At 44.0% G+C, this 13698-nt stretch overlaps 1 protein-coding gene across 1 annotated transcript in view; it reads left to right on the top strand.

Moving 5' to 3' along the window:
• Positions 1-365: 365 nt before the first annotated feature.
• The window catches only part of Gxylt2 (glucoside xylosyltransferase 2), a 73703-nt gene continuing 60370 nt past the window's right edge, over positions 366-13698 (top strand). The window contains exons 1-2 of the mRNA XM_033757022.1: positions 366-486; positions 6953-7145. Of these exons, the coding sequence (XP_033612913.1) occupies positions 452-486; positions 6953-7145 (228 nt within the window). The 5' untranslated portion in view covers positions 366-451. The remainder of the gene's footprint in view (positions 487-6952; positions 7146-13698) is intronic.

Below are 13698 nucleotides of genomic sequence, written 5' to 3' on the forward strand. Positions count from 1 at the left end.
CCCCACTACATAGTCACTCCACATTTGTTCCTTGGTTCCTGAAAACCACTGGTCTGCTTTGTCTCTAAGGCTTTTCCTGTTCTGGACTCCACACAAAAAGTATGTGGCCCTTTTCATTTCATGAGCTTCGCAAGTTTCTGTTCCCCAGGTTTGTAGATGCTATAGCATACATCAGTACTTCATTCCTTTTTATCACCAAATAACATTCCATTGTGTGATACTCCACATTTTATTTGCACTTGTGAATAATGCTCATATAAATATACATGTAGAAAATTGTGTAGGGACATGTGTTATCAATCTTCATATACAACTAGAAGTAAATTGTTAGCTCATGTTGTCCTTTCTGTATTTCACATTTTCAGGAACTGCCAAACTTTTCCCAAGTGGCTGTCCCAGTTTATAATCCTCCACATTGTAAGTTGTTTATTTTTTGAAAGAACCTTGGTGCATGCCAGAAATTGTCAGTAAAATCATAAATAGAAGGTGAGTATCATGGGGAAAAAAAGAAGAAACAAAATATATCATGTACATGTTACAAATTTCCCATGATGAATGCTATTATATATTCCTAAAAGGTATCAATAAAAGAAAGAAGGCGATTATCAAGTACTATAAAAACTAATAGTGTTGCCTATTTCTAGCTTGGCCTGCTACGGTTCTCTCTGTGCTTGAGGTCTGCTGTCTTTCCAACTGCAAGAGATGACTGGGCAATACTAGAAAGGTGTTTAGGGGCCAGGGACTTGACTCAGTGGTACCATGCCTGCCTCTCAAGTGCAAGGTCCTGAGTTCTATCCCTGGTACCAAAAAAAAAAATCTATATCTATATCTATATTAGATATATAATATTATATATCTATATGTATATATAGAAAAGTGTTCAAGACATATTGGCACGAGAGACTTTCTGAAGAGCTCGCTGAAAAAGAACTGAAAATGGACCGCTTCTCCCTGTGACTCAGTGTTACGGATGTTGTATCTAACAATGTATGTAAGCCATTACCTCGTGGGAAGACAGGGCATTAGGAGACACTGGGCTTCATGCAAGCCCATGTCAGCCTGTTTTAGCAGCCAGCTCTGTGAGTACATTGAACAAGTAATTCAGAAGAGGCCGGGGAGCATGTGTCATTGCTTTTTTTTTTTTTTTTTTTTTCCCTCAAAGCCTGATGTTTTCCCGGAAAGCTCTTCAGTAAATTTGAGAAACCATCAAAATGCTGCTTTTTAAATAAGATAACAGGTATTAACCCAGTAATTCTGTTTCTAGGGATGTAACCTGTTAACGTTGAGGTGTAAAATGTTGCCAAATATCTCAGGGGTTTGGAAGGTGATGGGTCGGGTCATAGGGTGCTGCGCTCATCAGCGAATGGGTCCATCAATGAGTTCATGGCCGAGTGCACTCTCCGGAGATGGTCACTGGGGCTGTGGTCTGGAAGGGTGCATTGTTGTCCCCGGTCTCTCTCTTCCCTCTGCTCCCTGGCAGCATGGGTTGAGCACCTTCTCCACTGCAGGCCCCTCTGCCATCCTCTTTCTGCCTTGCAACCAGGCAACCATGAACTGAAACTGTGGGCCAAAATAAACCTCTCCTCTTTAAACTGTTGGTGTTGGGTATTGTGTCTCAGTGGTGGGAAAGTGACTAAGATGTAATCTAAGGAAATAATGTAGAAGAAAGAAAAAAAAGCATTGGCCCTCAGATGTTTCGTGCAAGATTTTTTTATAACTGAGAATAATTGAAAACAACTAAGGGAAGTGATTTTAAGTTAGTTGTTTTAGTTGGCTAGAACAGTACACAGCCAATAAAAATAATGGTTACAAAGACTTAAAAAGTAACAAGGGTGAAAGAATCAATGTAAGACTTTACACTACCTGCATAGTTTTCATAGCTATACTAACTGAATGAAGATGAGAGTGCAAAATGCAAAAGCCAAAGTTTTATGGGGCAAAAATTTGTCTTCATTTACCAACTTTAATATTTCAATCATAATGTTTTATGCTTTTAAATTTGAAATGTACATTATATAGTTTATTCCAATCTTATTTCTAAAGAGAGAAATACTCTTTGTTTCTATTATGTTCTGTAGATTGTATATAATAAGTGTGTACTGGAGGTAAATTACAGCGACAGACTAAGTAGTCAGCAGCTGAAGTAATTTTGGGGAGGGAAATTAACCAGACCCATGGTAGAGAATAAAAGCGAGGAGCTCCAAGGCAGTGGCAGGGGAGACCTGTCTTCCTTGGCCTTTCGTGGATGAGGAGCTGAGAAGGTTCCAGGCGGGGGACAAAATTTGTGTAAAGGTTCAGGATGTGAACCCAGCCTTTGGGGTCTCAGTAGAAAGCGTGAAAAGCTGGTGGTGGGGAGGCCACGGAACTGCAGGGTTAGGAGGCTGGAAGCTTCTGCTCAGCAGGCACTGGGAGGGAGGATCTAACCCTTCAGAGAGTGGAGGGGAAGAAGAGAACTGATGAGGGACACTTGTATTAACAAGGAAAGGAAGGAGGCAGAAGAGCTTCGTGGTAGGGTTTCCCTTGCAGGATGTTCGGGTGGGGGGTGTGGCAGTGAAAAGCAAGGAAGACTGGGGCCCTGTCTGCCCCCGAGGCCCCTGGGGCAGGAGAGGCCCAATGGGAGGCAGTGTCCTCCGGAGGCAGGCTGATTTAATTAGGCAGGAGGGGAAGGAACACTCTGAGAAAAGGCTCCTGGGGTGGGCATTCCCTAGGGCACAGGGCAGAGTTTGGGAGAAGAGGGGGTGAAGCCAGCTAAACCGTGAGTGCCTGACTCCAGCTTCACATGGGCAGGTGGGAACACAGTGTGTTAATAAGCAGTCTCCAGAGCCTCCCAGAGACCTGCTGACTTCTGGCTCTGCTTCCTGCCATAGCGCTGATTCCCATTTGGGCTGTTCCAGCATGCTGACCAGCGTGACTGTCATCAGCTCTGTCCTTAGCAAGGTCTTAGCAAGAACCCTGGGACAGCAAGTGCATACACCAGCCCCCTTTCCTACGTATAAATACAAATGCAGTTCAATAAGGATCTATTCCCTGCCCTAACCCAGGGATTTGAGGGGTTAACAAGTCCCAGGTTCTGGATGGGACTCCTTGGATCCTCACAGTCTTGGGTGACATTTGAGAAGTGCTGGGTGTGCCGTTGGTAGGAGCCAGTGAAAAGCCACCATGGCAGCCCCTAAACCTTGTTATTCATGCGATTGCACAACAGCCATGCTTATGTTACGTGGAGCCTGGGATTTTTAATGTAATGTGAGAGGGAGCAAAGTGGGCCAGCAAAGTTCTTATTAAATCCCAAGCCCTGACCCTTGAACAGGCACTGAGAGGCTTTTATTTCCCTTTTTTAGTACCTGTCACCGGACACCCTGAAAGACTGCATTGCCTGGCCCTTGCTTTCTTTACCGTGCAGGCCCTGAATCACTGGAGCCTGCAAACAAAAGAGGAGGTGGTTCACTGAGCTGCAGAAGAATGCCAGATTTTTTTGTTTTGGTTTGTTTTGTTTTTGGTGCTGGGGATGAGACCTAGGGCACTGTGCATGCTAGGCAATCACTCCACAACTGAGCCACAGCCACAGCCTGTAATGTTTTCAATGGAAACAGAAGCATTTGTTTAATAGTCTGGGGTTCCTAAAAATATAGATAATAATAAAATTAATTTATGTGTACCCAGCACTCAGCTTAAGGAACACCATTTTGTGTGTGTGTATTTTTCTTTGTTTGTTTGTTTTGGTACTGGGGATCGTCGAACTAGGGATATTGTGCTTGTGAGGCAGGTGGCAGAACCACTCAGCTAAATCTCTGTCCCCAAGGGACACACTTTTAAATCCAAAGACATAACTACTGCCTTGCATTTGATGGTTTTCATTCTTATGTATGCATTTGGCTTTTACTACTTATATCCACAAATAAAATGCAGTAGAATCCTCTCTAGCTTTAGTTAAATGATATCATCTCATTCCTGTTCTTCTTACAGCTGCTTTTTTTCCTGTTTGTCCTTACGCTGTTATGTGCCTTTGTAGTTTATTCCTTTTTGCGGCTTTACAGCAGTCCACCCTTGAAACCTATCAAATATGTTCACAATTCTCCATTGCATAGACAGCAAAGTTTATGCCCAGTTTTTCATTATCACAATCAGGGCTCCTAAGAATGTTCTCGCATGGGACTTAGGCAAAAGTGCAAGAGATTCCTCAGGTTGTACATGCAGAAGCAGAACTGGAGGAATGGAACACATGTCTATCAGTTGTCACCCCTGCTAACGGTTGCCTGCTGCTTCTGAAGTATTTGGACCAGTTTCCCCTGCTCCCAGCAGTACCAGAGCTGTCTCCTCCCCCGAATGAACAGTGCAGGCAAACTTTTACCTTATTTTGTCATTTCTGCCAGCCTGAAAATAAAATTGAATCTTTTTATTGTTTGAATTTGTGTTCCCCTGAGGAACACAAGTTTGAAACCTAAGGTTAAAGCCCTATTACTCATGCAGAAGCTCAATATGTAAAGCTAAACTAGGTAGAGCAGTTCTGGTTGGGGGCAGGAGAAAAATGTTCGTATTTAAGATAGCCAAGTGGTGGATTATTCTTAATACCTGTGTTTTGTGCTTTGCTTTTTCTGTACCAGGCATCAAACCCAAGGCCTCTTTAATGCTAAGCAGGTGTCGTATCCCTGAGAGATATCCCCAGTCCCAGATGTTTGTACCTTCAAATCACACTCATGCTCCAAACATTGGGCAAAATCTTAAGCTTTGAATCTTTTTGTAGCATATTTTGGCAGTGTCTTGACCATAATTTGTTAGTTGACGATCATTTTAGTGTTATTTCTAGTATAGCCTTTCCTCACCTTCATCATGGTTAAACGAGAGTTGGCTTTAATAGCAGGGACTTTGTAACCTTAGGGAGAAAATGGGCAGGTGAGTCTGGCGGGTGGGTGTCCCCATGGCTTACAGGCTCAGCCGTGATTCAGTATTTGCTGTGCCTGGGCTCCTGCATGAGGCTCACAGCTCACTCCCTCACTGCCACAAGTCACCGCAGAACTGTCCTTGGTGGTGCACTGTACCGTCCTGCACCACCCTGCACCAGCCCACCAGCCACTCCTGGGCCCCCCAGTTCCTGTGTAACACCTACCACGTTCGTGTTTTCTGTATGAATTACTTAGGTACCAACCCCTTTGGCTGTTAACTTAGATCTGTCTTTCCTTTTTCTTCTGCCAAACATTACTTCTGCAGGGGGAGGTATCTGTCTCATTTGTTCACTGCTGTCTGTTCCAGAATCATGCCTGGCACATGATCAGCTATTAGTAAAAATTTGATTAATAATTGGGCTGTAGTTAGCAAGCAAGGTGGGGGAGCATTTCAGAGAGAAACAATAAAATGTGAAAATGAATGAATATGCATGTGTTGAGTCTCAGACCAGCAGCATGAACTTGAAACAGGATGGGAATGGAAGTGTGACAGTGACCATGATTGTGAATGGCCATGGGTCTGGGCAGTGGGGTGTTGGGGGCAGTTGCAAAAGACACAAGTAGGAGCCATCACTAGCAGTTTGGACTTGACTTTGAAGGCAGTGCCAAGACTGCGTGTTTTTAACCAAAGGAATAGCACTCTTGCATTTTAGAACACCACTCCCCTGACATCAATAAAAACAACACATGGGGTGGGACTTAGACAGCAGAGGCCAGTGGGCCACCAGGCGCTGTCACAGTGACTGAAGTGAGAGAAGGCAGTAGCTACATCAGGCAATGGGAGGGGCATAAAGAGAAGTGGACGATTCCCAAAGATACCATCTTCTCCTTGATCCCCAAAGTGGAATCCAAATAATTCACTGCATCTGGCCTTGGCTGAGCATGATGCTGTGCTTCTGCTAAGCATGAGCTGAAGTAATCGAATTGGAAATTGGAAGTAATCAGATTTCCGGAGCGCTCCATCCACATCTTCAGCTTTCCTCCTGGTGAAAGAAATCTGGAGCAAGCCTGCCGTTGTCCACCAGAGCAGAGAATAATGGAGCAGTGTGTGGATTGAACGCAAAGGTTTTGGAAGGCAGGTGGCACTTGACATCCAAGTTCCCCTGGTTTCCAGATCTTTCATGCAAGTAAATTAGTTTCATTTGTCTCAGGACACCTTTTCCAGGCCAACTTCTTCCAACTTTCCTGCAAATGTTTCTCAGTGGTGTGTTTGAGGCTTGGCTGCCTCTCCTTGTCTGGAACGAATCTTTTATTACTAGGAAATAGTTGGATGGTGATCCCGGACCCTATTCCCTTCCCAGCTGTTGACTGACTATTTGATACCTTGATGGCTTGCAGATTAACCTGCCCCCTCTCCTGCCTGTTTCTCATTAGTAGGAATTTCATACTGGAAGCTGAATTTCATACCCACAACCCCACCAGTCTTTGGCGAGACAGTTAGATTAACACCTGTTTCTTCATGAGTCTTCCAAGATGGAATTGGGGGGGAGCACATTTTTTTTTTGCTCACCTCCCACACTTGCGTGATATTCCTTTGGTCTGGTGGTCACGCATTCCACTGCAACCTAAAAACATCCAGAGGACAGCAATATCATGTTGCTCATTTCACGTGGGAAAGCTACATCCCATTCTCCTCTTCAAGTTGCACTCAAATCTAATTTTCATGGCCCATGCAAGTGGGAGCCCCACAGCCCTGTGTCAGCTGTTGAAGTTTAGCAATATTTTTCCAAACATGGGCCAGCAGGCAGCCAGCAGGCACTAGACAGCTAAGAGCTGGCAGAGAAAGTCCCAGACACCTATAGCAATCCAAACAGTGACTCACCCTGCTTTCGCCAGGATAAATATGGGAATAAATGGTATTTTTCTGTGAGAAGGAGGAATTGTCAAAATGCTTATCACTTTATAAAATACAACAGATTGTGCCTGTTCGTGTTTTGAAATGTTCCAACCATTCACTGGCTTTTTTTTTTTTAAGCTTAGTTCTAGCTTTAATTCGCTTTTCTCTTCTCTAGGAGGCCCGGAGAACCTAGGCCTTTCCACGCTGTGCTGCCCCCCGAGCTCTGGATGCACCTGGCCGTGGTGGCCTGTGGCAGCCGGGTGGAGGAGACGCTGGTCATGCTCAAGTCAGCCGTGCTGTTCAGCCACAGGAAGATCCAGTTTCACATCTTCACCGAAGACTCGCTGAAGCCTGAGTTTGATAAGCAGGTGAAATTGCAGTGATCGTGGCAGTGTTTAACTAAAGGCAGAAACAGACTGAAATACAGGGGCCGCACACCCTTCTCACTCAGGTTTTTTGCTGTGTGCTCAATTTTGTGACCTCGGACACTTGACTCTGAGCTTACTACTTTTTGTACGTAGAGATAATTATGCCCACCCCATAAAGGTAGTGTGAGTATTCAATGACATGATGCCACCAAGGCACTTGATACAGAGCTCAGTTCTTGTTGGGGTTATCAACATTGTTCTCTTTTGGAGGTCAAAGGAAAAAATACACACACACACAGACATATATATATATATTAACAATATACATTCATTGAGACAAATTCAATAATATAGATGATAAAGGATAGAATTCTTTACTACCCTTCAGAGTTAGTATGTTTGAGTGTTTCTTCCATAAGTTTTTGCATCTGTAGGTGTGTGTGCACATTTCTGAACGTTTCCACGTTCAAGCATGGGTTTAGTCATGAACACACTTACATATACATATATAGGCACACATGTATGTTCAGATTTAAGTGTATTGCTTTTGCAAAACCAGCATTGTACTGGGATGTTGTGGTCTTTGTTTTTCTGCACGTAGAACCATATCTTCATCGCCGTCTCCAGTCAGCACTCTGATTCCAGCACCCTTACCTCCTCCTCTTTGGTGGTGATGTAATATTTTATTACGTAGCTGGGTCACAATTTGTTCGGTCATTCCCATCTCGAGTATTACCAGGATATAAGCAGAGCTTTACAAAGGCCCCTTCCCCAGTGGAGGTACATGTGTGACTTGGCAGGCCGAACTTTGTTTTCTTTGAAAGTGTTCTCTTGCAGAAAGTTCTTGAATGATGCAGAGAGATGATGTTTTGTTTTGTTTCTGTAGACTTGAGCCAGCAGTACTGTGTCCTGTCAATAGGACAGCTGCACTAAGGAGAAAGCAAAAACAGGATGTTTCCTAAGAAAGGCGAGTAATGGGAAGCTAGAATGTGTGTCATGTTTTCTAAAGAAAAAAATACCCTTAGCACCTTTCCCAAGACAAGTGAGAGGAACCAGCAGTCTCAGGGCTTTGGAGGTGATTGGAGGAATGCCTTGTAAAAGCCTCCATTTCAGGAAAGGGAGTGAAAAAGGTTGAAACACTCCTAGTTAGCTGTGGTATAATAATGATGATGACATATAGCTGCAAAATAAAAATGATAATCTATAGTATATGCCATATACTATAAAAATGATAATCTATAGTATATGCAATTTATGATTTCATTTCATTTACTTCTTGTAGCACCCCTTTGTAGGAGGGAAGCATTGTGCCCCTGTTTAAGTTTTTCATTGTAACGAAATTCTTAAGGCTGAGTAACTTTATAAGGAAAAAAGTCTCTTTTTTTTTCTTTTTATTGAGTTTATTGGTACATTTTAGGTATACAGTACAGTTACATTCATCATTGGGATCTTGTGCCTTTACATGACAGGTCTTGGTTCTCATGTTTTCCCCTTGTAGGAAAAAAGTCTTTTTAGATTACAATTCTAGAGATTCAGAGGCATGGTGTCAGCATCAACTTGGCTGTAGTGGGGATCTCACAGCAGATAGCGCCACCATGCCAAGAGCTTGTATGGGAGGAATGGATCTCATCACCAGAAAGTGAAGAAAGTTAGTGTGTGACCTGGCTTTTATCCTCTTGCAAGAACTAACTCAAGAGTCCTATGAGAACTACCTTAACTCCATCCAAGCATATGACTGTCTGCTGAACTTCAGACCTTCCAGCAGGCCCCCATCCTGAGGACCATACTCCCAACACCTGAACTCAAACTATATCTGAGCCATAGTATTCGCCTTTTGCAGGCTGAGATAATTGAGGCTTAGAGAGCTTTACTGATTTCCTTGCCGGCTGTCAGGTCACATTTACTGGTTCAAACCTCCATGGAATTAAGCACTGTACCCATACTACCTCCTGAACTAGTACAAGACTCAAATTCACAACTCAGTTCCACTATTTACTTGTTGTGTGACCACGGGAAGGCTCTTGACCTTTTAAACCCTCGGTTTCCCTCTCTGCAACTTGGGGCTTAGCAGGATTGGAAAAAGACAAAACAGATCTGTAGTCAGGATAGGTCAGGTCAGGCAGCAGTAACCACTCCCCTAAAGCTCAGAAGCTTGTCCTTCAGAGGGGACAGTCTCAGTTCCACACAGCCTCTTAGGTCTGGGACAGAAGTTGGCAGAGGATGATCATATATACAGCTGCACCTGCTGTGGCATTTCCCGGAGACCCTGAATGCCCCCGTAGGGAAGAGGCTGCAGAATCAGGATCTCACCTTTCACTGCCTCGAATGACATACTTTTCTCTTCAACACTTTTAATTGACAAGAAGCAGTCACAGTCCCATCCTACTGCAGGGGTTGGAGGACTGCTCACGTGCAAGAATGGAGGGAAACTGGCTGTGGATGAACACTAGCCGTGTCCTACACAGTAACCATCCAGTGAGGGCTTATGGAGCTCCCTATTGCAGGATAGAGGCTGGGCAGGAGGATGGGACAGAACAAAATGCAGGCTTGGACTTAAAGGAGAAGAGGAAAGGAGGATGTGTGACTATAACTGTGTGTCTGATTACACTTTCCAAAGAAGCCCCCAGTGGTCCCATCTGTCATCCATGCCCTTGTGTAATTTCCCTCCTCTACAGTTGCAGGCTTCATCTGTGTGACCAGTAGCATAGGACAGAAGTGATGGTCTGTATACTAATTATGAAATCAGATTATCAGTAGGTCACTTTCTCCCATAGATTATATCCTCTGGGCAGAGCCAGTGGTCATATCAGGCTAGTCTTTGGGGAGTTTTACATAATGAGGACCAAGGCCTCTCTCTAGCATGTGTGTGACTGAGCTTGGAGGTAGACCACACCCTCCCCTAGCATCCAGATGACCGTAGCCCCCTGACCTCACAAGAGGATTTGAGCCACGAACACCCAGCTCACAGATTCCTGGCTCTGAGAAACTACTAGAGATAATAAATGTGTGTGGTTTTAAGCTGCTAAATTCTGGGGTAATTTGTTATAAGGCTGTAACAATACTTTACATAATCCTGCACACACACTCATGGATACACATTATGTGTTTATGAAATAGAGTATGCCCAGTGGAGGGCTATGTGGCATCTGAGGCTAGGCCATGAGAAGCATTCAGCTTTCGCCTGGAATCTAGCCAGCGTGTTTGAGGGAGGCCAAAGTGGCCCCATGGAGAGACCCATGTACAGAGGAGCTGAGGGCCTTAACCCTGTCCAGCTTCTACCTCCAGACACGTGAGTGAACAAGCCTTCAGATGGTTTCCAGCCCCTGGACTTCAAGATTCCCTTTCAGCTGAGACCCCAGATGCCATGAAGCAGAATGAATCTGTCCCTGTTTTGCCTTCTCTGAATTCCTGGTCGGTGGAATCTGTGAGCATTAAAAAAAAAAAAAAAAAAAAAATGGTTGTTTTATGAACAACCTTGAAATGTCATAAATTAAGAGCTAAATTATGTAGGATATTACCATAGATACTTGTGAAGGCGTGCCATGTTTTGAATTACCCTGGTGACTTTATCTCTTATGCTGCCTTGATTCTCCTAAGTTTCTGCTAGACCCATGAAATTCAACCAGTGAAGGAAATTATAATAGGGTGTTGCTATGGCCTGGGTCTGAAATGTCTCCCAAAACCCATGTGTTTGAAGTTTAGTCCCACCTTGGTGCTACTGAGAGGTGGTGGAACATTGAGGAGGCGGGCTCAGCAGGAAGTCTCCCATTGACTGTGGGCATGCTTCTGAGGAGGGTATCAGGACCCTGGCCCCTTGGTCTCTCTTTTGCTTCTCTGCCGTAATGTGAATGGGCTTCTTCTACCACATACTTCTATCACGGTGTACTTTCTTGCCACAGGTGGAAAAGCAACATGGCCAGCCAATCATGGACTAAAACCTTGGGAACTGTGAGACAAAATAAACCTTCTGCTTTTCAGGTTTAGTGTCTCAGGTATTCTGTTACAGTGAGGGAAGGCTAACACAGGTATTAAGAGCTGGACAGAGCAAATGGTATCACCTTCATTCTTTTCCCTACGGAGATCATGGTGCCAGTCTAGACGTAAAACTGTGGTTCTCATTTAAAGTGAGAGAATTCTCTCAGTCTCGGTTTTGTTGCCTGTATCACTGGGCAGACAGTTTTTTCTGTACTTATTGAAGAGTGTAATTGTGGGGCTAAATCAGATAATATATTTGTTTTTTATTCTACCAAGGTTCTTAGAATGTCTCCTGTATGTTGGATACTTCGTTAGGCCTGAAGATACAGAACAGCAGTAGTTGGTTTTTTGGCCAGCACAGGCTGAGTCCTGGTGCACAGACAGGCGATGTCACCTCTTCCTGGACTGTCCTCCAGCATGGCACCATCGTGGGCATAGGCATGGTTTCTTGTGATAACTTCCTGGGAAGGTCAGGTCACATATTTATGTCTCAGTGGTCATTGTAATTCTGGAGGCTGCAATCAGGGCAAGTTCTTTAGTTTTTTTGTTAGTACGTGTTTGCTACACATAATGAATACATTATATATCACATTTAATATATAACATTAATATATATTGCTATATATCACATTTATCTTTTTTCTTCCCCTCTTTTTCTCTCCCTCCATTCTTAGATCCTCTTACCATTTCCAAAAGGATCATCTCCCTTTTTCTTATTGTACCTTATTTCACTCTTTAAATTATTTATACTTTTGATTTCTTACATTAGAGAAACCATGCAATATTTAATTTTCTGTGTCTGATTTGTTTTACTTAGCACCCTGGTTTCAAGTTACATCCATTTTCCTCCAAATGACTCACACCCACCCTTCTTTATTGCTGTATAGTATTCCATTGTGTATAACCCCCCCCACACACACAGTGTCTCCCTCTATCTGTTTGCTTATGGATGTACAGAGAGGCTGGTCCTAAGGTCTAACTCTTATGGGCTGTGCTGCTGTAAACACGGGGATGCAATCACCACAGTGTGATGTTTGTAACTCTTTGGGGAAGATATACAGAAATGGTATAGCTGGGTTGAATTGATTCTATTTTTAGTTTTTTTGAGGAGTCCCCATAGTGGTTGTACTAGTTTCCCATCAGCAATGTAAAAGGATTCCTTTTCCCTCACAACCTTACCAGAAATTGCTGTCTTAAGTAGGGTGTTTTAAGCACTATCGTGTTTCCTAAATTGCATGAACGCAATATGTTGGTCAGTATCTATTATCTTCATCGTAGAGACTTAATATTTTAAAGCTCTATTTCTGTCATCTCCCAGGAGACAATAGGAAAATGCCCGCAGCTGATTTCCAAGTCCCTGTGGCAGCTTGGGGCCAAGCATAGGATCTAGGTCAGAAGACACAGAAAGAGCAGGGCCCAGAGGAAGGTAACCAGTCAGTGCTGGTGACAGGGCCAGTGGGCAGGAAATTGAGGGTGAGTGTGTGCACGTGTGTGTGTGTTGGGGACCCAGACAGTGACTGCTTGGGCAGGAGGTGCCAGCAGGAACTCCCAGAGTCTGATGTAGCTGGGGCAAGCTGTTGTCCTTGCAGTGAGAGCAGCTGGCATTTCCTCACCACACTGGCTTGCAGGGGTCTGATGAACCAAAGAAACCAGACACAGCTCCAGCTGTGGCTTAAACTAGCTCAGAATGTTGCCCCCATGTTCCAGTCTGCGTCCCTCCCGCGGTCTGAGCTATCCATTCTCTTTCTGACACCTTTCTTGGCTTAGAAAGCCTAAACCTGTCTTATTACTTGCAATTTAGAGTCCTGAGAGTAACACACAGTAACAAGAAAGGGTGAGGAGTACAATTTCATTCAAAGAAAAGCATTTTAAAAAATTAAGAAGCATCAAAGGGATGCTTTTAAAGAACACAGTACTAGGTGCTTTTAGAGGGCAGGACTCTGTCATTAGTTTTCTTGAGGAGCAGGAAAAATATGGCAGAGAAAGCAATGATAAGAAAAAGGAGTGGATTTCTTCTGTGTTGCTCTGGGGGGTCATACTGGGCAGGTAGCTGCAGTGCCTCGGTAGAAACTCGTTTTGCAAGTGCTTTGACTGCAGGCCGCCAGTCGAGGCTGGCCACGTCCCTTGCAGGAAGACTTGAGGACGTGGGTAAAGCTCAGGGTGGGGCTTGCATCTTCATTCTGTTGCTCTTGCTCTCTTTATGGTCCTCACTAGTCTGTCTCTCTTTGGGGCACCTGTTCATTTGATGCCACCCTGATGCCTTGGAAGTTGAGTGTGGCTAGGCGACTTGCTTTGGCCAGTGAGACACGGGTGATGGTGACACGCGTCACTGTTCAGGGTCACTGACTGCGGAGTTGGCACGGAGCCTGGTCCACTTTGGCACCTGAGTCAGAATACAGAACCGAGCTCTTAAATAGTCAGAACCGGTAGCAGGCACAGGAAAGAAACTTTTAAAAATAAATGAAGTCTTAAAATAATACGCTTCTATTTTGAGGAGTTGTTACCTCACTAAAACCTGGTTTACCCTGACTGATGCAATTTAGGTTGCTTTGTTCTTTTTTGATTTTTTTTTTTTTTT

Source organism: Fukomys damarensis, unplaced genomic scaffold (assembly GCF_012274545.1).
Source record: "Fukomys damarensis isolate Sample0158 unplaced genomic scaffold, DMR_v1.0_HiC HiC_scaffold_28, whole genome shotgun sequence".
NCBI classification, from domain to species: Eukaryota; Metazoa; Chordata; class Mammalia; order Rodentia; family Bathyergidae; genus Fukomys; species Fukomys damarensis.